This window comes from Dendropsophus ebraccatus, chromosome 4 (genome assembly GCF_027789765.1).
Source record: "Dendropsophus ebraccatus isolate aDenEbr1 chromosome 4, aDenEbr1.pat, whole genome shotgun sequence".
NCBI classification, from domain to species: domain Eukaryota; kingdom Metazoa; phylum Chordata; class Amphibia; order Anura; family Hylidae; genus Dendropsophus; species Dendropsophus ebraccatus.
In genome coordinates, this window is record NC_091457.1 from 137,136,383 (window position 1) to 137,161,681 (window position 25,299).

General features: G+C 43.3%; 1 protein-coding gene across 1 annotated transcript in view; it reads right to left on the reverse strand.

Annotated features, from left to right (window-relative positions):
- STAB1 (stabilin 1) overlaps positions 1-25,299 on the reverse strand; it is a 113,452-nt gene that overhangs the window by 46,815 nt on the left and 41,338 nt on the right. Inside the window, exons 19-37 of the mRNA XM_069967134.1 lie at positions 24,743-24,799; positions 24,575-24,658; positions 24,166-24,252; positions 23,337-23,448; positions 18,679-18,865; positions 17,903-17,996; positions 11,919-12,077; positions 10,065-10,163; positions 9,107-9,202; positions 8,394-8,441; positions 7,451-7,575; positions 6,172-6,283; positions 5,946-6,023; positions 4,410-4,511; positions 3,287-3,397; positions 2,519-2,650; positions 1,159-1,287; positions 424-480; positions 180-272 (exon numbers count right to left, since the gene is read on the reverse strand). Coding sequence (XP_069823235.1) covers positions 180-272; positions 424-480; positions 1,159-1,287; positions 2,519-2,650; positions 3,287-3,397; positions 4,410-4,511; positions 5,946-6,023; positions 6,172-6,283; positions 7,451-7,575; positions 8,394-8,441; positions 9,107-9,202; positions 10,065-10,163; positions 11,919-12,077; positions 17,903-17,996; positions 18,679-18,865; positions 23,337-23,448; positions 24,166-24,252; positions 24,575-24,658; positions 24,743-24,799 — 1,962 coding nt within the window. The remainder of the gene's footprint in view (positions 1-179; positions 273-423; positions 481-1,158; positions 1,288-2,518; positions 2,651-3,286; positions 3,398-4,409; positions 4,512-5,945; positions 6,024-6,171; positions 6,284-7,450; positions 7,576-8,393; positions 8,442-9,106; positions 9,203-10,064; positions 10,164-11,918; positions 12,078-17,902; positions 17,997-18,678; positions 18,866-23,336; positions 23,449-24,165; positions 24,253-24,574; positions 24,659-24,742; positions 24,800-25,299) is intronic.

Genomic DNA, 25,299 nt, shown 5'->3' on the forward strand with positions numbered 1-25,299 from the left:
TGCAGAGTGGATAATGCATAGTGCAAATGGATAATGGGATACATGGAAATGATTTTTCACACATTTTTTGCAATAATGATATCAGAGATCAGTGGCACCCATCTGATTGGTACCACATAAAATGACACAATGCCTACATGTACATTGTCAGGGAATGACAGATCACATACGGTACTCACAACTGATGTGGAAATGCAGTTAAATCTGCAACCAGGTAACATAGTATTTTTTCTTTTATACAGACAGGACCCAAAACCAATACCTTGTGGTTCCTATGCAGAAAAGGAACAGCAGTTACTTGTACCTGTCAGAGCTCAAGAATCTTAGTTACTGATGCATATGGTATTCACAAAGTAATGGTGAACATGTTGATGTATAACATTACTTGGTTGTGCATTTTTAGCAGAGCTGTCAGGTGCTTACCTGACGAACTGTGTCCCGTGGACAAGAGATTCCTCTAGTGCAAGAGCCGCATCTTGTCTGTAACAAAAGGAATCAGGGAGTTTTAAAACAATAGTAACTTCTAGCAGTTCTGGGCTAAATGGATTGAAGAAGCAATTTAACAAATACAAACATGGCTGTTCTGATACAATTGGCCGGTTTGACTAACACTTATCTAATGTGTATGGCCAGTTTAAAGTGAATCTGTTAGCTGCAATTCATGTTGCAAACTACTGACAATGTTAGATAGCTGTTCGGTCGAGAAGACACATGGTACCTTTAATCTATCCATATAAGTTTCTAGAATGTAGAAAAATGCTTTAATCTCCAGCCCTCTCCTTCCATCCCTGACCCTTTTCGGAGCTCAGCTTGCAGCTACAGGGTCAGGTACCAGAAGGCCAGGGAGGAAACGTTCCAGCTGGTAGCCAGAATGTCTTCTGTGTAATTCCTCGACCTATTACACAGAGCGATGGCCAGCAGACCATTGTTATTGTTAAAAAATCTTTCCACATGTTAAAAGACACAAATCAGCCGACATCAAGCATATCGGCTGATTGTTACCTTTTAACAGGAGCTATTACACCCATACGAACCACCAACCACTAATACGGCCAATAATCGCTTTTTAGTAATAGGGCCTTTAGAAGCTGCAACTTTTTATCTAGGCATGCACATCAGTGTGGTATATGTGCATGTGATTAAAGAAACTTCATTTACCTTATTAGTGGTAACTTTAGTGACGTCACAGCGATTTTTCAGAATTTTTAGCACTTTAGATATCCCCATCAGCATTCCGTTGTCAGTTTCCAAAAAGCTGCCATCCAGTGGAGCATCATGAACGAACGTCTGTATAGAACGGAAAACCAAATCTACTAATACTTACACAGTGTGAACTGCAATTTGGGTGCACTGTGTTAAATCTCAAGCCATACCCCTTAACAAATAAAGCCACAACCGTCGCCTAACAATATAGCTAGAACACATATGGTACTAATTTGGTGCAAGGCATGTACACCAACTTTTTGAGTACAAATTGCTAAAGAATAATGCATTTGTAATAGTAAAAGTGCCCCAATGTATCTGCATCACAATAAATGGAAAAACTGTAGATTTAGGGACTTCTGTATATGTCATTTATATATAATGTACCTGTCAGGTGCAAAAAAGATGATCACTAGACCAGATTTTAAGTTCATTAAGATTTTTACCATGCAAAACAAACTCCATGCTTTATCCTACTGCCTAGTTGTACAGTGCATGGCTGCCTGATGTGTCCTGCCTGGTAACAGTTTATGGCAGCTTCTGATCGAGAATTCATATAAGGCTGCCCAAAAGCTGTCTACATTGATTAAAATGTACCTTTTGGATAGCCTCAAATCAATAGCAATCCACAGCTAACCATAATGATACAAGGTGGGTGTTGTAATCTATATGAGGCTGTCAAAAAGGTACATTAATATTGCTTCTTATGGACAGTCTCATTGACTCAGGCTAGCTGATGGCAATGGAAAACATCGAGAAGCAAAGATATTGTGGGCACACACAGTATATTTCAGTCAGTATTTGGTCAGTATTTTGCAACCTCAACCAGGAGTGGATTGAAAACACAGAAAGGCTCTGTTCACACAATGGTGAAAATGAGTGGATGGCCGTCATATAACGGTAAATAACTTCCATTATTTCAATATAACAGCCGTTGTTTTAAAATAACAGCAAATATTTGCCATTAAATGGCGGCCATCCACTCAATTTCACAATTTGTGTGAACATAGCCTTTCTGTGTTTTCAATCCACTCCTGGTTTTGGTTGCAATATGAGGACCAAAATACTGACTGAAATATACTGGGTGTGAACCCAGCCTCAGACTGGCAGAAAGGTGCACTGTCTGCACAGCACATAGGAGCGTGGAGTGTACTTTTGTGTGCTGTGCAAACACTATTAGGGAGCCCCCCACTTTAGTTATATGACTGGAGGTTACCCACTCCTGCTGTAAACAAACACTGTAGAACAACAGAGACATCCTCATGTGTCATGGTTAAATCAGCAGACAGATATGTATGAGATAAATGTACTGTACCTGGTTGTAACTTTTGTAAAACATCAGCCAGTAAGAGAATCCCAGCATACTGCTCCTGTGCATTCCATCCCTTATGTCTGAAGGTGCTAGCTTCTCTCCAAGTATGACATGGTATTTTATTGTGCTGTTATCCTAAGAAAAAAAAAGGCAAATAGGGAGAGAGTAGTGGGTACTGTTCTCCTTACAGAGGAACACTTAGGATATCAATTTTTTAGCGTTTAGGGATGTTTTTTTTGTCATGGGCTTCCAGGTTTCATAGCACCTGATGTCTGGATTCCAGATAGATCTCCTTCAATGGTACGGCCACACGTAGTGGAAATGCTGTGGATTTTTCAAACCACAAAATCGGAAGCTTTTCAAAAGTGATCTTTACTGCAGCAAATATGCACTAAATCCTGCAGTTTAATTTCAGGTTTGCTCCTGCAGGCTCGCTCTTCCTGTAGTGTACTGAGACTCAATGCACCCAGTACTGTATACATAGCTAATTATTTAACTGCTTTAGAAAAATGATTATAGTGCACATTACTGCACTATAATAATTTTTCTTTCTAACTAGGAGCACACTGAGATGGGACGCATACAGTTCTTTACAGTTCAGGAACACGGAGTCTGGAGATCAGACACAGTTGTGGACTCTTCCCTAAAAATGCTGCTGGATTTTCTGCACAAAAACATATACAAAAATTCACAGCATTTCCACGGCCACACCCTAAACATTGATATAACTTTATCGGCATAAATACATATTGTTTAGTTGCAAATGCCTACCAGATAGGATAATCCAGTCTCATTGTAAAACCCTGCCATTGCGAAATTATTCGGCACAAAAATTGTGTACTTCTGTCTATTGGATTCGATTTCCTGAATAAGTCCAATTTTCTGCAGTGGGAGAGAGATTGTTAGCTCAGTTTATAATTTACCATTACAAACCATTCTGTTTGTACTGTGTGTGCCCTATGATAGACATATGCTATAACACCCCCATAGGCTTCCAAAGCACCGGATATGTCCTCTCAGTACTGTTATATTGAATCCGCTCCTCCCACTGGCTAGCTACATTTGAATTGAATTGATGCAAAGATATTCATTGGCCAGTGCTATTGTACTCATACATATGGGAGGGAATTTATCATTCAGTCTAGTAAGTGCATTTGTTTTATGTGCACTATTTTTTTGTGTTTTTTTTTGTTATGCGCAAAAATAAAATGAGTCTAATAGAGCCGCACAGGCAAATAAACAGCTTTACATTCAGTTATGTACATAGTACAAAACACACACCCCTTTTAGTATTTTACATTTAGCCTCTTGTTAGTCACCTTTAAGACAGGCTGATAAGCGGCAGTGGAAATTGCTGCCTGCAGATAAATGGCCCGTCTAAAAGGACCCTCAGGGTCTTATTACATGGGCCAAATACGGCCTGATCATTTTAATAAATGAGCGCTGATCTGGACCTATTACATGGCACGATAATGGGGAAGTAAGGGCTGCATGGACATCGTTAGCAATGTCTATGCAGCCCTTGCCCAAACACCTGATACCTTTCCTCTCCCTGCTCCCGGTCTTTTCTCCCGTGCTCTGCAGTTTTCCAGTCCTGGCGCCAGCAGCATCCGAGTGGCCTGTCAGCTGACAGGCTGCTCAGATGCTGCAGAGCACAAGAGAGAAGACGGGGAGAGGAAAGTTATCAGTTGTTTGGGCAATCGTCAGCCGTCGGATGTGCATCGCTATTACACGCAGCGATGCATGGTCAACACCCAACAATTTTAGGTCCAAACCTAAACTAACGATCAGTCGATGATCATTGTCTCTATTACACAGACCGGTCCGATTTGGCCGATTGTCGCTCTGTGTAATATGGTCCTTAGCGTCACTTTTCTGTCAGACAATGGCTTACCTGGATTTCCTGCTTAAACTGTTCAAAAACAGGAACTTGATTTAATGTTTGGTAAAGACCTGGTCGTGCTGGGGGTATAGCTCCTAGTGGTGGGATCAATACCTGCGAGAAGACATAAAGAAGAAATAAATATCCAAGCACTGTACAGAAACATAAGCTGCCTTAGGGCCTATTACATATGTGAAATATTGTGCAAAAAATCGTTATTGATTTCAGGCTAACAATGCGATCATTTATCATTTGTCGTTTAAAATCGCTTTGTCTATTAGGACCCTTAAGGCCCTATTCCACGGGTCGTTTAGAGGAGCAATATCGTTCGTATTCGGCCGATATCGGCCGCTACGAACGATATTCGTCCCGTGGAATAGAGTGCAACGATCAGCCGACATCGTTCACGTCGGTTGATCGTTGCAGTCGCTTGTTTTTCAACATGTTGAAAAACAAGCGACTGATATAGCAGCGATCTGCTGCCGTCGCTCCGTTGAATGGGCTGCCCGGACGATCAGCGATCCCCCGGGCAGCCCCCCCGCAGCTCCCCGCCGCCCCCTCCCGCACTCACCCGCTCGCTGCAGCCGCGTTGAATAGCGGCGGCAGCGAGCGGGGAACGAGGAGCAAACGAGCGCTAATAGCGCTCGTTTGCTCCTCCAAACAACTCGTGGAATAGGGGCATTACTGTTCATGCAGTAAATCTCATTTACATCTGTACTAGCACATTTATTATCTTCTGTCTTTTCTGTTTGTAGTCTATGACTATGGAGACACATAGATGTGTGGAGGAACTTTTTTATAATTTATATGCATCTGAGATACCAGAAATAGCCTTTTACTTTAAATTCAGCATATCGTAGAGATTCTTTTCTTCAGAGTACCTAGTTAAAACTTGTGATTTAATACAGGTTAGAGAACACATTTAGAGGGGTATTCCTAACATCAAAAGTTACCCCCTAGTCACAAGTTTGGTGATGAGGTTAGTAAGGATATGGACCACTAGATCACAAGAAATACATATTGTTTAGTTGTTAGACAATTGTGCCATTCATTCTCCATATTGCTCCCAAACATTGCTAAACTCGGCACTGAAATGGTCAGAATACCCTTGCATTACTATATGGACAATTACCATATAACATAACCCTGTATAAAGACAAATTAAGTGAAGAAATTTACTGAAATAGATCTGCTGTATGTCCTAAAGTGATTCTACTGTCTCTTTATAAAGAAACAAAAATACAAGTGCCATTGCTGCAAATACTTGGTGCTACTTGGCAGAGAGGCTGTGAGGATATGGTACAAGCTTTGCAATGGCATTCCAAACTTTCTGTAGGTGCAATGGTAGCCACTGCATCACTCTATGTAGGGCATCCTACAGACCAATGTTTCTGCACGCTAATCCTGAAAGCTTCCCAACATGTTCATTGAGGGTCTTGAGGACTGGAGTTGTGAAACCCTTTTATAGGTGTTCTTTCTGCCTGGTGACAGATTTCCTTCTATACACATTCATAGGACTTATAGGACGTATAATGATAAACCACCAACCTGGTTGATAATAAAGATATATCCATTTGAAGCCTGAATGTCCTGGATGAGGATACTCGCATTATTAACTGTTATATTCTGAAATAAAGTATACACAATACTGATTTAGCTAGAGCCTTTTCCTTACTACAAACTAGTACTTTAAGTATATTGCCGCCAGTGCCAACTTATCCCATACTATATATCTTTTTGGTGACAATGGGTCACTTTATCAAAAAAGACTTACCCCATTTAACATGCCAATCTCCCACTTTGTCCTTGGGTCAATTGTATCAAATTCTTGACCAATCTTTTGCTTTAGTTGCTCAGAGGTGAATGCTCCTCTGAGAAAGTGAGCCCTGCAATAAGTGTATGCATTATAATAAATACAGTAAAATAAAACAGCATCAGTCAGTACATGAGTAGGATGATTGACAACTGTACTGTCATTCATTGTGTCCTTTTGATGTGGTATCCACATAAGATTTCAGCAATTCTGTCATGTCTGATCAAGGCTTTAGGCTATTGCCTACAGGGCAGAATTGTTGTTGTACTTGGATATCTTTGGCACTTCCATAGGCAATGAATGAAGCAGGGGCTAAGTCTGTGCTCTGCCTCACCCTTCACAGTTATGTTCGAGAGTCCCATTCTTGAGATCACTGGGGGTCCAACCACCAGGATACTACAACTACTATTTACCTTAAACAGACTTTAATTCCTTGGATACTGGAGTGCTTCAAGAAGAGCACAACCAAGTAAGGTAAGTATGTATGTCACTTTAGCATCTCATCCAAATATTATTGGTAATGGTACAAGTAGCACCTCTGCTGCCCTACTTTTCTCACCTCAACATGTTTGGACAAGAACAGTCACCGACTGACAGTGACTGCAAAATCAAGGGCATAACCAGAGGTTGTCAATAGAACTGCGGTCAGGGATGCAGTTGTAGTCAACAAGAAGGACCAGGAGTTAACACTTGAAGTAGAAGCACAGGAATCAATTGACTAAATTAAAATTCGAGACAGAAACTGAGATCAGGACAGAATCAGATTCAATACAAGAGAAACAATAGCCGCACAAGGCTGGAGCCCCCTTAAAATGGTCGTCAGGCTAGTTGACCCAGCAAATTGAAAATGCTGGTGGTGCAGGTCAGAAAAGCCATGTCCAGATTCAATAAGATCATAGTAAAAACATTTGTTTGCTTGAATACTGGAAAAAGCTAGCAACTTGAGCCATGACTGCTGGGAAGGACACACTAATGGGACTGGGTAAGGTAAGTGTACAACATCTTCCACACATTTTGTGAACTGCAGGTGCCCAGTAATAAGCATGTAGACCACTTATAAATTAAGTATGTGTAACCATGCAGTCTAGTGTATTCTTACCTATACCTTTCAACTTGTCAACTCAGCTTGTCCTACAAAATGGACCTACAGTAGAGTGGGTGGTGCTACTCAATGCTACGGATATAAAGTTATAACAACAAGAAAAACCAAACCATGCAAGAATCCATATTTTCATTTTACCTGACTAAGAAAGGCAACTTGTCCAGCCAGAATTTTCTAGCGGTCTCAGAAAGTGCACCAATGGCCGCATCAGTTGGGATTATAGCGGTAACATTGCTTGAAAGTGAAATATGGACTTCAGTTTTCTATATGGAAATAAGAAACAGATCAATCTTTTCATAATCAGAAAAAAAACGGTCAGACTGTTATTAAACAAGTTAGGAATTAGGAACATCACTGAGCCTGGATTCATGTCATTCTGGATAATGTAAGTAATCCATTAACTCTTCTCTTTGATGTTCTTACCTATTGCTTTAGGCACGACACAAATATTTTATTAACATCTAAAGGAGGGTACTTGGGATTATTGGACTGGTTTATTGATGGGCATTGGCTCACAGCTGAAAGCATACCTGTACATTTAGGTAGTATTTCAGGATAAGCTGCACACGAGGATTAGCACTATTTCTGGCCAATATATAACTTGGCGTTTTTCAACAGTTTTCTCCTCTATTTCTCTATGTCCCTGACGTAGTGGTTAGAGATTAGTTCTTATGGTATTTCTCTTTACACCGCACACACACAGAAGAGAAGATCCTGCCCCTTCTTCCATATCTCCATAACACACTCTCTGAACAAGCAGCATGGAGGACATTATAGAGCAGCACAGAACAGTGTAGGCTGCAACTCCATCACTTGCTACAAGCTCTTCCAGATTGTCTCTACCAGCCAGCTCCTCCTCTGGCAGCATGTTACCTGATCCCTCAGAAAGTTGAGAGGCCATCTAGTCTCTCAAAATAAGTGGTGACGAGTGAAGACATAGTTGTTTTCTTCAATAAGATATCACAAAGTTTCTCATATTAACTTTTACTAATGATTTGTGTAAAGTTTGCCAAAAGGTTAGAGGCCATTTAAATATAGCAACCTCATCAATACCTATAGAGATAGCGAAACAATACAATACCTTTATCCACTCACTGAAAATGTTTACATCTGGGATGCGCGTTAATTCCTGAAAGGGAACAGTACATAGATATGATTTCTGCTATTTAAAGATAGCATTCAAGATCACTAACCTGCTTATTTATGCTGCTTATGTTGGTGGGGATTATATTGCCAGAACCTCCACCCATCCTCAGAATAAAGGACTTTCACTGCTAGTTAAACTTGCTGCTTCTCTACAGATTTCCCATGTGCCTCCCAATTACCATTCCCCCCAATGAAACATCAAAACAACTCAACACTTTAAATCCATTCCTTTTAGAATTGGATTAGTGGGTTTGGAGAAGTTTGGTACAAATTACCCCGACCCCCAAATTAAAACGATATGGCACATGCTATATTAGAATACCCAATATGAATTGTCATTTGAAAAAACGTTTAATTTTTGGGTGTTCAGGTGTTTGGTTTTGGTGTTCAGACTGCTACTGATACCTAGAACAAGTGGGGAGAAGTGCCCATTAAGCACGCATGCACCACTCATCACACCATTCTAATGGAATACTGGGGTCCTAGTTCTGAAGTTCGCAGGGGGCACCAGTGATCCCATCTGTAGTCCCACATTCCAGAGAAAACACTTCAACTTCAATAGGGAATGTCTTTTTGGTTCAATATATTAATATACGACTATGTTGCATTGTTATAGACAGTGTTTTTGAGCAGAATATTTATACTTACCGTTATTACATCTGCGTAGCACTTGATCCCATCACCCCCAAACCCGCTGGGACAAACACATGTCCTCTCTCCTCCTGAAGTGGGTATACAGGTGGCCTAGGAGAAAGGATTATATACTGATAAGATTACTGTGTTTTCAAATTCATAGATTATTACCCTTTTTTTAAATTAAATTTTAATTAAAACTTTATGGTTTTCATGTCCTAAGACTTTATATTAAGTCCATTAAATGTATGGGAGTCTCTCAGGACTCCACGGACAGATGAGATTGGTGGAGATAGGGGGTCAGGTGTGCCAAACATCCCTGGTTATGGGGAGGATGGGAGTGATAACTGTTGTCCGAAAAAGTTATATTTTGGCCATCAGTTACTGAAGAGGTATGGCGACCTTTAGCATTGTTTTCATCATATAATAAGATGGCATCCGTACAATATCTCTTAAGGGTACAAACCCACTTGACGTATTTGCTGCGTGAATCAGTCTTAAAAATAAGCAGGCAAAACGCAGGTTGGCTTTATACAATTGTTCTGTGTTAAAATACGCAATTGCGTATTTTTGAAGCATGAAGCTACATGCGTTTTTCACACAGGTTGTTAACAACTGATGCTTTGCTAACAACAAGCTTCATGCTTCAAAAATACGCAATTGCGTATTTTAACGCAGAACAGTCGTATAAAGCCAACCTGCGTTTTGCCTGCTTATTTTTAAGACTGATTCACGCAGCAAATACGTCAAGTGGGTTTGTACCCTAAACATGAAATCCTAGAAGCTGAATAACTTTCTCCTACTATAACTTTGCATCTCATCAGTGTATGGACCCACCTACTATATATTAAGCAAATAAAGCTACAATAACACTCGTCTCACATTAATGCTCTGTCAGATAACTGTAATACTAGTTTGTGTGTCGCTTACATTGTAATTGCATATGAACTCTTTTACCATTGACATTACCAACCATTTGGTGACAGCCGCCATTGTCGCCACCTAAACAGATGTTAACTGGGTCACAGGAGTATCCATCACCGGTGTATCCTTTCTTGCAGACACAATCATTCTGTAGTAAAAGTAAATAAATTAATCTCTTAAAGGGGTTTAATCATTATGCAGAAGAGAGAACGCATTTCAAGGCATTTTTTTACTCCACGTTTGCTTGCTTGGTTGTCAATTTACATGTTTTGTTTTCTTAAAAGGGCAAACAATTACCAAAAGTAGGAATCACCGGCACTACTCTCTATTGATGGCTTATGTATGTTATGCCGCCATACACTGAGGGCTTATGGCTGAGTTGCCTATGGGGTGCTCCTCCTTCATAGATATATACATAATCCAAATATACAGGAGAGAAATATGAGGGCACTCACCCATTCGTGGCAAAATTCTTCTTTATTCATAAGATGTGCAGTTTAAAAGTCCATAAAGACATTTCTTATGCGGGCAGACTCCATACCACCTTCACGGCACTAACATGATGGCCATTTCACGCGCATGCGCGCTTCAACATTGATGTTTAGAACGTGTTCCTGTGTCTAGATGTTACTGCTACATAACTATTATGGTGCCCCCCTGGTGTTCTTTTGATTCTTTCTCAGAAAGTCCATGTAATGTGTCCAGTGCTGGTGGTCACACATGCTCAATAGCTCAATCCAACCAACTGTATCATCTAGTGTACAGGCAGAGTTATTCCTGCTTTTTGTGGCTGGTGTGCCTTGGTTAGAGCGAAAAATTATCTTTTAATCTGTAGCAGGCAAATTGGTGTGGCCTAGAGTGTCTGCGCCCCAGGACTGTGACGCCTCTCCTTTCTTCCTCCCTGCCTTCCTCATCGTTAGGAGCACACCTTGGGCAGGATTTCTATTCATTGCTCATCTAAACTGCACCTGTGTTGTTACAGCACAGGTGCACTGTTTAGACAAGTGGTGAATAGAAGAAATCCTGCATGGGAGCATTCCTAATGATGAGGGTGGGGAGAAAGAAAGGAAAGACGTCGCAGTCCTGAGGCACAGACACTCTAGGCCACACCGATTTGACATGCCTGCTACAGATTAAAAGATATTTTTTTGCCATCAGGTGTATTTTAATAGACACAACCGGTAACGTTTTTCTTTTATCAAATGCACAGTACTGGCGGTTTGGGGCAGTGGGTTGTTGGATACAATGTCGCTTTAAAAATTTGCTCCGGAAAAAAGTAGCCTGATAGAGGAGTGTAGATAAAAATGGCAACTACTTCACTCAACAAATGACAATGGGGCATATATATTACACATCCAGGTGTTATTTTTGAATTTCTGCCGTGGATTTGCACTTGCATGTTGAGGCTGGATTCACACTACGTATATTTCAGTCAGTATTGTGGTCCTCATATTGCAACCAAAACCAGGAGTGGATTAAAAACACAGAAAGGATCTGTTCACACAATGTTGAAATTGAGTGGATGGCCGCCATTTAATGGCAAATATTTGCTGTTATTTTAAAATAACGGCTGTTATATTGAAATAATGGCTGTTATTTACTGTTATATGGCGGCCATCCACACAATTTCAACATTGTGTGAACAGATCCTTTCTGTGTTTTTAATCCACTCCTGGTTTTGGTTGCAATATGAGGACCACAATACTGACTGAAATATACGTAGTGTGAACCCAGCCTTATAAATGTATATATAGGGCCAAAAACAATACACCAATACAGGGGAATTTTTTTATTGGTAGGAGTTGTCTGAAAATTGATACATGTGAAAGCCTTAGTTTAGGTGAAATTAAAAAGTAAGAAAAATGATCAGAGAATCAGATGCTTTTGCAAATGTGATCTTTACCTGCCCTGGTTCAGTAAATCTGCAGTCAGCATTGTCATGGCAGCCTCCTCTATTTTCCAGCACACAGTTGTCGATGGGTAGACATTCTATTCCATCTCCAGTCCAGCCAGGATTACACCGACATGTAACCCCTCCAGTTGGTGCAATGGAGCAAATTGCCTAAAAGTATTACATCAGTTACAGCAAATGCAGAAGGGGAGATACAGCTGACCCGCACCACACTCAATCACTCCAATATCTGAGAAGTCCAAGGACTAACAGGGCTCTGCGTGGCAGGTGTGCTGAGGACCGAGGGTGCAAGACAATACGGCAGCAATACAGTGAGTATGAAGGTAGATGAATCAGCACTCTTTATTCCGTGGGCCACGGATAGCGGGGAGGGAAAGGTGCAGGTGCTAGACACGCACTGGGACGGCCGTTTTGGGGTCACACCCCCTTTGTCGACCAGGTAGCAACGTCATGAGAAGAGGAGGAGTGCTCTATATACAGGTAACGTGCACGTGACCATAAGAAATAAACACACATATTACAGATGCAAATCATTATACAAATACACTGAGATCGTTTCTCTCATTGAGTCCCGAGTGGGCCGGTGGCATTAAGCTTTGAAATCCAGAGAGACTCTTTTCTCAGGAGTGTCTCATGGACCCGTCCATTAATAAAAATACTGACTGGCTATCCCATACATTACCCGAAGGCAATAGAAGATGTGGCCAATGCAAGTACTGTACCCAATTACTCAATGTCTCCTATATCCGCTTAGGGGGACATGACTGTATCATAGATTTTATCACATGTAAATCTTCATATGTGGTGTATGCCATAATTTGCAACAGCAGTTTTTTCTACGTGGGCAAAACAAAAAGACCTTTATGCAGGCTCGGACTGGGCCACCGGGGGGCCGGGGAAACCCCCGGTGGGCCCCGAGCTGGAGTGGGCCCCCTGCTCCTCCCTTTTTAACTGGAAGCGATCGCAACAATCGCTTCCAGTTAAATGTAAGCAGTGTTGTGATTGACAGGGCGGGAAGCCTACGGCTTCCCGCCCTGTCAATCACTCTTGTGACCGCAAGCAGAGATTTGCTTGCGATCACAAGAGTTACGCAAGCTCCGTTGCGAAGTCCCGGCGGCGCCATCACTGACCTCAGTGTGCGCCGCGGCGGCTAGGACTTCCGGTTCATGCAGCGCATACCGGAAGTCCCAGCCACCGCGGCGCACACTGAGGTCAGTGATGGCGCCGGCGGGACTTCACATCGGAGCTGCTGTCAGAGAAGAGGACACCGGCGACCGACGGGGGATCGTGTGGTTAGGTGAGTTGTCTTGTGGTTTTTTTTTTATCAGAGGGGGCAAGATAAGGGGGGGGGGGGGGGGGGCTGTATACAGGGGGGGGGGGCAACATAAGGGGGTCTGTATACAGGGGGAGGACAACATAAGGGGGGCTATATACAGGGGGAGGACAACATAAGGGGGTCTGTATACAGGGGGAGGACAACATAAGGGGGGCTATATACAGGGGGAGGACAACAAGGGGCTGTATACAGGGGGAGGACAACATAAGGGGGGCTGTATACAGGGGGAGGACAACATAAGGGGGGCTATATACAGGGGGAGGACAACAAGGGGCTGTATACAGGGGGAGAACAACATAAGGGGGGCTGTATACAGGGGAGGACAACATAAGGAGGGCTATATACAGGGGGAGGACAACATAAGGGGCTGTATACAGGGGGAGGACAACATAAGGGGGGCTATATACAGGGGGAGGACAACATAAGGGTCTGTATACAGGGGGAGGACAACATGAGGGGGGCTATATACAGGGGGAGGACAACATAAGGGAGGCTGTATACAGGGTGGAGGACAACATAAGGGGGGCTGTATACAGGGAAGGAAAACATAAGGGGGGCTGTATACAGGGGGAGGACAACACAAGGGGGGCTGTATACAGGGAAGGACAACATAAGGGGCTGTATACAGGGGGGGGACAACATAAGGGGGGCTATAAACAGGGGGAGGACAACATAAGGGGCTGTATACAGGGGGAGGACAACATAAGGGGCTGTATACAGGGGAGGACAACATAAGGGGCTGTATACAGGGGGAGGACAACATAAGGGGCTGTATACAGGGGAGGACAACATAAGGGGCTGTATACAGGGGAAGGAAAACTTAAGGGGGCTATATGGGGCAAGGACAACATAAGGGGGCTATACGGGGGAATAGACAACATAAGGGGCTATATGGGGGGTAGGGATGGACAACATAAGGGGGCTATCTATATGGGGGGATGGATAACACATGCGGGCCAGTTATAAGGGGGATAACACAGGGAGCCATCTATAAGGGACACTGGATGGGGGCAATTTATAAGGAGGACAACACTGAGGAGGCATCTATAAAGGGCACTACACAGAGGGGGACAACAATGGGGGGCATCTATAAGGTTAACTATACTGGGTGCGGTGTGTATACAATAGGCTATAGGGGGCATCTACTTTAGTGGACTACACAGAGGGGTCATCTATAAGGGGACTACACAGAGGGGGCCATATACTATAGGGCAGGAATAGGGAACCTTGGATCTCCAGCTGTTGCAGTTGTTGCAGGCATGAAGGGAGTTGTAGTTTTGCAACAGCTGGAGAGCCAAGGTTCCCTACCCCTGATAATAGGGAATGCACAGAGGTTGTCATCTACTATAAAGGGATTACACAGAGGGGGATCTCTACTATAGTAGAGGCACACAGGGACACAGGGCCATCTATATGGAGGACTGAACAAGGGGCCATCTACAAGGTGTGTGCACAATATATATATATGTATATATATATATATATATATATATATATATATATATGAACACACACACACACAATAGTCAGGGCTAACCACTGAGAGAAGGTGTAAAGAGGCCAATACAGATGTGCAGTTTGTAGAGAGATGAGGATGGTGACAGAGTGAGGAGCCTAATATGTCTGTCTGGCAGATTCTGTGGATTCGTGGCTCGGAGAAGTTCTCATAACGGCCCAGGGCAGATGGAGAAGTAGATGAAAAGGGAAGAACTCCGATCAGAGAAGACGTCCCCTGTGAGTCACTAAATCTATGTGCACCGTAATGTATATGGTGTAGAGCTGGGGCCACCTCTATATGACTGTATGAGGGGATATTGATCTTTGTTCAGAGGATTTTATTCAGTAGCAGCTGTGGTGTTAGTCAGTATGTGGGGGTGTTAGTCAGTATGTGGGGGTATTATTTGTTACTTGTAATCTGGTGCGGTGTTCATTGGTCTTAGTATACCAGATTTGGTCAGTAACAATATGGTGGTGATGGTTGTGGTGTGGCGGTAATATTTCCCCCTTGTGTACTGGTAATTTTGGTCTCAGTATACAGGATTTGGTCAGTAACAGTATAGCGGTAATATGTGTGGGGATATTTGCTCTTTATATACTGGTGTTATTGGTAGCATACAGTGTTATCATGCAAAGAAAATTGTCTTATAGCGCGATTACACCGGCCAATAATCGGTAACAAGTGCTCCTAGGAAGTCTATTCAGCCGATGATCGGCCCATGTAAAAGTGCCAGAGATTGGCTGACATGCAAGCAAATGCCCCATAGTCGGCTGATTTGATCTTTTGTGCGGCTAAGATCATTGCTGTCGGCTGCACATCTCTATATATTCCTGCCCTGCTGATTAGCAATCATTTGCAGCCCTATGCTGCCCCATATCACGCCGTGTTAATGTACCTTTATTAATGTTACCATAGATAAGTGTGGTGGCAGAAGGGTGGGCCCCAAGAATGATTTCCCCTGGTGGGCCAAGGCACTCCAGTCCGACACTGCCTTTATGGGTAAGGTTTAAAGAACATGCCTACTCCGTAAGATCAGGGAAAGGCGTTCCACGCCTTATAGAACATGTGAGAAATGTACATCAGGGCGATGTTAAAACCCTGAAATTCCTTGGACTCGAAAGAGTTAACTCAGTTCCAGAAGGAGTTGATAAGCATCAAACACTCCTGAGAAAAGAGTCTCTCTGGATTTCAAAGCTTAAAGGGGTAGTGCGGCGGTAAAAATTATTCACAGAATAACATACATTACAAAGTTATACAACTTTGTAATGTATGTTATGTCTGTGAATGGCCCCCTTCCCCGTGTCCCACCACCCCCACCCGTGTACCCGGAAGTGTAGTGCATTATACATACCTGATCCGCGCCGACACGCGACCACCATCTTGTGCCAAACGTCATCTTCGGCCGGCCCGAACACCTTCGATCTTCCCGAGTGCCGGCCGCGTCATCAGCTGCTCAGCCGCGATTGGCTGAGCATAACTGTGCTCGGGCCAATCGCGGCTCAGCGGCTGATGACGCTGAAACGATCTCAGTGTATTTGTATAATGATTTGCATCTGTAATATGTGTGTTTATTTCTTATGGTCACGTGCACGTTACCTGTATATAGAGCACTCCTCCTCTTCCCATGAGGTTGCTACCTGGTCAACAAAGGGGGTGTGACCCCAAAACGGCCGTCCCAGTGCGCGTCTAGCACCTGCACCTTTCCCTCCCCGCTATCCTTGGCCCACGGAATAAAGAAAGCTGATTGAAGATACCAGGTGAGTGCTGATTCATCTACCTTCATACTTATTACATCAGTTAATCACTGCTTAAAGTTATAAGTTTCATGTTGTACGAACCACAGGTAGCATGAAACACTGACAGGCATTATTATTATGGTAAATGAAGGGGCCCTAAATCACCAAGACTGTCCAAGCCAGCTTCTCCCTGCGCCACAAGCTATGATTGATATATCTTTGCATATATAAACAAGCAAATATCAATCAAAGCCTGTGGGGCAGGGAGAAGACACTTGGGGCTACTCCAAAGACTCGTGGCCCCATTTCTAGCCAGCTTCTTAACTATGATTTCTTTGACCCATTGCAGTGTTTCAGAGTGAATTATACACCATTGTAATAATGGATCCTGTCAGTGTTTTATGCTGCTTGTAGACCAAACAGCATGAAACTAATGACATATTCCTTTTCAATGCTGGCATGTCTCATGTGCTCAATATAAATAATATAATAAAGTAATATTGTGTAAAAGCTCAAAAAACATTAAATTAGGATTATGACACTCAAAATAGTTACATCAAGGTTTCTGGCAGTGTCCACCTCCACCTAACTCAGGGATAGAGAACCTTCGGCCCTCCAGTTGTTGCAAAACTACAATTCCCATTATGCCTGGACAACCAAAGCAATGCTTTGTCTGTCCAGGCATAATGGGAATTGTAGTTTTGCAACAGCTGGAGGGCCGAAGGTTCCCCATGCCTGACCTAACCTACATGTAGCCGGGATTTTTTGATGCATGCCTCTAATGTATTACTATACCTGGAATATACATAGATGCAAATATGACACTGTTCTGGTCTCCATTGTGTAATAGGGATCACATTAGGGGGCAGCACATGACCCAGGACTAAGGGATCATTCACACGTCCGTAGAATTCCATCTGTACATGGACTGTGTTCTGCGCACAGTGGACCAGGGAGCTCCCAGCATCATGATTAATTATGATGATGTGCGGCTGTGTCGGTAAACTAGCGTGAACTTTAAAACTGCTTAGGAGCTCCCAACATCATAATTAATCATGATGCTGGGAGCTCCAAGGTCCAGTCCACAGAACACCCTCCATGTACAAGCGGAATTTTAAGGACGTGTGAATCACCCCGTATGACTTTTGATTCTTGACATTTATCTCAGGTAAAGTTTAAAGGGGTTATCCAGTGCTACAAAAACATGGCCACTATTGCCCCACTCTTGTCTCCAGATTGGGTGGGGTTTGAAACTCAGTTCCGTTGAAGTAAATGGAGCTTAGTTGCAAACCATACCTGAAGAGGAGACAAGACGGGGAAAAGTGGCCATGCTTTTGTAGCACTGGATAACCCACTTTAACTCTTCTGTCCATGTAAAATTTCACATGACTATAGGTTTACTTACATTTTCTGAACACCCCCCTCTGTCAGGCATTCTGCACTCATCTAAAAGTTGACAAAAAGATCCATCCCCTTCGTAGCCATTCTTACATATACAGCTGAAAGGAAAATGACATCAAGACAATATCAAGGTGCGAAATATAGGAGCATTCAGAAGATAATGTATTAGTGGCGTATGTCAAAAAAATTCCAATAGGTATGATTTAAAGTAAATCTGGGGTCAGCAGCTCCAAGCAAGACTATAACTAATAATAACAATAATAATAATAACAATAATAATAATAATAATAATATAACTAGGGATAAAGAACTGTCAGTGTTGCCTAGGTCTTATTACACAGATCCCTTATGCTCCTGAGCCATATGGCGGCTGCATGGTCTGCTTCTTGCATTCTTCTTAAACTTTGCATGTGTATCTTTAACCAGCAATCTACAAAGTGTGGTGTTTTGGTCAGATTCCAGACTCTAAAGTTGAGTCAAAGGATCGGAAAGCAGAGACAGCAGAAATAAAATTTGAGGGCTCAGCACTTTTTTTCTATTCATATGTGCTGCGTCTATCAGAGATCCTCCTGACCTGTTCTATCTCCTAAGTAACAGCTGTCATGTTTAGCCAGTACAGATTTCTTGATGTTTTATAGGAGTAAGCACAGATCTGCTTTACCATAGGATCATTATGACATGAAGGTTCAGCAAACAGTGGAAGCTGTGAACTGTAAATCACAAAATATAAAAGGTCTAAATAGACAATAAGCAGGTGAACACAACCCCCCCCAATATTACCTTGTAATGTTATCCTCGGTTACACACACTGCATTAATGTGACAGTACTGGGTCATGTTTATAGATGTACACGGTTCTGAATGTTGGTCGCAGAATTCTCCAACATAACCTTCCTTACAGCGGCCTCCCTGACAGACTCCGCGGCTCCCCGGCCGGTTGTCACAAACTCCATGCACGCACCTGCATTCTAAAAACATATTACCCCAAAAGGCACATAAACAATTACATTATGACTGACAATGTATTTCTTTAAAGGGAACCTGTCAACAAGACAATGTTATCTAATCTATCACCATCGTGTTATAGGGCAGAAAGAACTGAGCAGATTGATATATATCTTTGTGGAAAAAGATTCAGTCTAACTTGTAACTTTTTGATTGGAATCCCTGCTCATTCTTGGTTAATGGGGTTATCCAGCGAAAATCTTTTTCTCTCATATCAACTGGTTTCAGAAAGTTATATAGATTTGTAATATACTTCTATTGAAAAATCTCAAGTCTTACCATACTTATCATCTGCTAAATGTCCTGCAGGAAATGTTTTCTTTTTAGTCTGACACAGTACTCTCTGCTGCCACCTCTGTCCATGTCAGGAACTGTCCAGAGAGGTAGCAAATCCCCATAGAAAACCTCTCCTGCTCTGTACAGTTCCTGACATGGACAGAGATGGCAGCAGAGAGCACTGCGTCAGACTTAAAGGAAATCAACATTTCCTGCAGGGCATACATCAGCTGATAAGTATGGAAAGACTTTCTGATTTTTGCGGGATAACCCCTTTAAAAGAGTCACTCACAGTGTCACTCAATGACTGGACTCTCCAGCATGGAAACATCAGAGATTTTAATAAATTATAGGTTATACTGACTCGTTTCCCATAAAGATATATAGCAATCTGCTCCGCTGACATTTATTAGAAGGTGCGGGCTGGCCAGGGGTGGATTGGTACACTGTACACCAAACCGCCATACTAGCCTAGGGATTTAGGTACAAACTGCACAGAAATGGTGCAAGGATGAACGTAAGAAACTAGATTTGTCTAACTTGCTGATAGTTTCCCTTCAAGTTGTCTTGTAGATGTAAATGTATTTGTAGTGTAGTATACCAGAGCATGGTTCCTGTGGCTGGGCTGAGGATGGCATCTGTCTACAAGCAGTTTATTGTCTATTCTAGGAGGTAACATGTCTTATGTTCAACTGTTATTTGTATTTCTCTGTACCCTGTAACTGGCAGGCAGAGAATGGGTTACAAGCTTTACACTGCACACCACACAACAGCGACACCTACTGTCCCTAGTGGGAACTGCTTTAGGTAGTGTAAAGGTAGTGTATTAATCCCATAGGAAGTTGCTAGAAGGGGGAGGAGCAGTCTCCTCACCAGACCTAGCTGTGACAGGAAGTGGAGTTCAGTTCAGTGCAGTTCAGTCAGTGTGCAGACTGGCAAGTCAGAGCTCAGTGCTCAGTGTGTACAGCCACCATACAGTGCAGCTTGTGGTTGTTCTGCAAGCAGGCCAGTCAAGCCTGTGCAGCTTGTGGTTGTTCTGCAAGCAGGCCAGTCAAGCCTGCTTGTTACTAAAGAAGGGGAAGGAGATAAAGGAGGAGAGACTGAACCAGAGGAGAGTTCTTCAGAAGTATTTACAGAGATACAATGTATTTCTCTAGTGGGAATCCCAAGGGCAGAACCCCTAAGCAAAAGGACTTGAGCATACTGGGTAGCAGAGATAACGGAGGCCTCTGTACCCATCTTCCTGAAATTTGGGGGTTAGCAGTTGGGTCGGGGAACCTAATGATTAAACTTAGGTAGAGAGTTCCCACAGTCCTAGGCTTTTTTAGAATAAATAAACAAAGTGGAGGGACTGTGGTGAAAATGCTATAATACGTCTTATAGCATGTATTTATTAATATGTACATTAAACACAAACATGAAAAACCGGTTTTATAATTAGATAATTATAGGTAAAGGTATAAGGGGTAAAGGTACGAGATGGGTTACCCCTGGTTTAACCCTGCCTATTGCTGAAGTGGGACCCCCTGGTTTAGGCGTCCCCAAACAACAGGAGGGACTGACCCTGTGCTAGGGTTGTGTAGGTCTTTCCCGTCACAGATGTCAGTTGTCTCTGTGTCTGGTAATACGGTAATATACAAAGTGTGTAGCATATAAAAGGCAGGTGTAGATGTTTTTTAGTCGTGGTTCTGATATCCCTTCTTCCGTTTATCCAACGCGTTTCCCTTGTTCTATGGCGACAAGTTCCTCAGGGAGTAGGAAGAGTGTTGGAGTATCAATGGGATATGCCTTGATACATGTCTCAGTCTGATCCAGGAAAAATTTAATTTACAGATGAATATTGTGGGTGCTCCCAAGTCTGTTGTTGGGGATCACCGTTGTATGTATAGAGATACGTCTGGTGGACAAGTTGTGGTCACTTTATCCAGATTTGTGTCTGGTCTTGTGTGTTAGTTGTTTTCTGCCTTTACAGTATGATCAACTGTATAGTATTAATACGAGCTGTAGTAGATAAGTAACCAGCAATCTCAGTTCCCAGATGGTGTTAGTAAACAGATGTAGTTAGTTTGATACAGATAGTTTTTCTCCTGCAGAGTGATGCGCTGTGGAGCGTGCACTGAGTCTGCTGTGAGGTCTCAGAGATGCTGAGTCATCTACCCTCTGTGCGAGGGTGCCTGATGGAGGCGCGTCCTTGTGTGCTGGCTACTGCAGACGTATCTCTATACATACAACGGTGATCCCCTACAACAGACTTGGGAGCACCCACAATATTCATCTGTAAATTAAATTTTTCCTGGATCAGACTGAGACATGTATCAAGGCATATCCCATTGATACTCCAACACTCTTCCTACTCCCTGAGGAACTTGTCGCCATAGAACAAGGGAAACGCGTTGGATAAACGGAAGAAGGGATATCAGAACCACGACTAAAAAACATCTACACCTGCCTTTTATATGCTACACACTTTGTATATTACCGTATTACCAGACACAGTGACAACTGACATCTGTGACGGAAAAGACCTACACAACCCTAGCACAGGGTCAGTCCCTCCTGTTGTTTGGGGACGCCTAAACCAGGGGGTCCCACTTCAGCAATAGGCAGGGTTAAACCAGGGGTAACCCATCTCGTACCTTTACCCCTTATACCTTTACCTATAATCATCTAATTATAAAACCTGTTTTTCATGTTTGTGTTTAATGTACATATTAATAAATACATGCTATAAGACGTATTATAGCATTTTCACCACAGTCCCCCAACTTTGTTTATTTATTCTGAAATTCGGGGGGTAAGATTGACTAGGACCCCTGGATACCTCTGGGACCCGAAAGTTGTGGCCTAAGGCCCGGCCCAGTAACGGAGGCAGGAAGCTCCCTAGCAGACAGAGGGATAACAGACTCAAGCACCATTGGGGGAAGAGATCCACAGGGTCACAGCGCCCATCAGCATTCCACACACCACCAGGCTCTCCATCAGTACAGTAACTCAGTCAAAGCTGCCAGTAGTCACCGCTGTGTACCAAAGGACTGTATAACATCTGCAAGACTAACAGTAAAGGAGTTGTTGTTACACTGCCTCCCTCATTGTCTCCCTGTTGTCTGGTCCACCTGCAGCACACCACCATCAAGGGCCATATTACCAGGCAGCAGTATTTTGGGGTTGGCCCCGGGGGAACTACATGTCCACACCACCGACCACACCAGCCCCCCTACAGAAACCGCTGCAGCAGCCACAGAAGAGAGAGAGATACCCGGGAAGCGCCAGAGAGTCCCCCTGTACCTGCAGAAGCCCTCGTGCCCACCTGTGACCGTGACAAGTTCCAGCCATCCTACAGGTATAGCCAGGGCCGATTCTGGGGTCCGTGCCGCCTGAGGCAAATCTCAGGCCGCCGCTCCCCTTATTGGCACCCGAGCCCCCCCCCTGCGCGCGCGCACGGCAAGCCCGACAATCATCATACATTACCAGCCCCACTCGCGCCCCCACCTCCCTGGAACACCCAGGGGCCGCGGCCACCGGAGCTCTTCAAGGCTGCTCTGCCCCTTTAAAAGCAGGGGGCTCCGCTACCACTAGCTGTTCTAACCAGTCCACTGAGCTTCCGGGACCGGTCACCTGATGCACGCTGGCCCCGGAAGCTCCAGCCCCGCGCACCACATCAGGTGACTTGTCCCGGAAGCTCAGTGGACTGGTTAGAACAGCTAATGATAGCGCAGCCCCTTGCTTTTAAAGGGGCAGAGCGGCCTTGAAGAGCTCCAGCGGCCGTGGCCCCTGGGTGTTAAAGGGAGGTGGGCGCGAGTGTATGTTCCGGAGGGGCCCAGGTTGGCAGAGTGGTAAGCGGCCCTTCAACTAAGAATCTGGGCGGCCCAGCGAGTATTTGCCTGGACCGTCAGATTATCAGTCTGGGCATGATTATGCCGCCCCCTGCAGGACCGCAAAATCTGCCGTCTGAGGCGGAATACTCATTCCGCCTCATGGCAGAAGCGGGCCTGGGTATAGCACACTCTCCCCCTGCAGCCCTCAGTGCATCCCCTCACAGAGGAGCTCAGTGCCACACTCAGGAGAGACTACCATCACCATTATCCTCTCCTCATTCCCCTCACTCTCTTCCCACGCACCCCGGTGTGCTGCAGTAGCACTGCTGCTCCTTCTACTCACCTTCTTCACAATCGTCTCCATGTTTATTGGGTTCAGTGCAGATATGGCAAGCAATCCCTTTATATTTGTGGTAACAGTTGCACTTCCCATTCCCATTGATACCATCATTACACTGTATGGAACAACACATAAAGGTAGAGTCAGGAGGTATGAGTGACAGAGAGGTGGATTGGGTTACAGGGTGGAGAAGCAAAGAGCACAGGCTTCACTGAACAACATATCCTTTAAGTGACTTCTAAACTTGAAGCAATGTTATTACATAAAATACTGAAACTAGATATAGACCCCCTTCCCTTATATTATTTGTGTATATCTTAGGATATGCACAAGCTTATCCCGAACATAAAACACCGACCACTTCTGGTTGTTTGTTCCAAGCATCTATTACTCGGTAAAATAAAATGTTCTGACTTTGCTTCTGATAGTTCTCAGAAATAACCTCAAATTGGTCTCCACGTTTTTTCCTCCCGGCTATGCAGATTAAAGGGGTGGTCTAGGGAGCAGAAGCCTGGTTCTAAAACTTCCCCCTCCCCTACTATTGAACACCACAGGCCAGCGTGGTTTCTGGACTCCTCCACATCTCCAAAGGGATACTTCCAAGACATGAAGTGAGAGGAGGCAAGCATCAGGGAGCAGAAGGCTTCACCCATATTCTGCTCCCCAGACAACCCCTTTAATGCAACACTGTGGACAAAATGTTTATTTCATAAGGGGTCTCAGCAGGGTGAGGCTTAACAGCAAGGCTCCATTCCCCTGCTAATTACTCGGCTCCATTCCTAATGCTGGAGCAATAATGACCTCTACAATGCCATAGCAATGCTGTACTTACACTTCCTCGTCCGTAGCACGGCTCTGAGAATCCGCCAGGACACGGCCGGCAGTCAGGACCATAGAAGCCATTGCAGCAGCCATTCACCTAAAAGAGCCAATGTATTTTCATTAGAAAAATTGTATGGCTTTGTTTGTCTGTCAAAAATAGTGTAATAGCTATATTTTCTAACCTAAACCTAACTTTTTGGGGGATTAGTCTGTGTTCACACACAGTAAAATAAAAGCAAAAAAAGCCGTAATTTTGAGTGAAAATAAAACAATGTGTGAACAGGTAAAAAAAAAAAGCAGGTGGTAAATAATGATCCTCTTCATTATATGGACGCTCGTAATTAATTACGGAGGTTATTCTATATGATCTGTATTTTACATAGCCTTACTCTAGTTACGTGTATAATTTTACTACTTACGATGACAGAGCGACTGCAGTTCCTGGCACAGCCTTTTGTGATATTGCCCTGATCTTCATAGAGACATCCTCTATTAATAATTCCCTGAGGGAATAACAGACACAAGTGGGTCAGTTCTAAACACTTTAAGTTTACAGTGAACAAAATTCTCTAATTCTTTTTTTTTACCATGTCAGTGCTGCCATCCGGGCAGGGGAGTAGGGAGTCGCAGCTGGAGCATGTACCCTGTTTAAGATATTAATCAGAGCTATTTATAAAAAAAAACTGTGTGTGTGTGTGTGTGTGTGTATATATATATATATATATATATATATATATATATATATATATATATATATATATATATATATATAGAGAGAGAGAGAGAGAGAGAGAGAGAGAGAGAGAGAGAGAGAAATGCATTTGTAAGGTCAGCACTCAGACGAATAGAAAAACATGTCTCCTGGCTCAATTGGCTGTTTTGTGCACGGAGAGACTTCCCCTGGACTCCGGGGTTGCATATACAAGAAAGAAGAAAAGATCCTCTCCAGCTCAAATATAGTTGAATGCTTTATTAGATGTGCATATAACACCGACACGTTTCAGACCCCACTGGGTCCTTAGTCATGGTTTTCTATACATAAAAACATATAGACACACAATAAATAACCATCCCCATAAGTTAGTGACAAAGATGAATTAGACAATATACAAGTTTTTAGTTATGTTAAATAACAAAACCACAC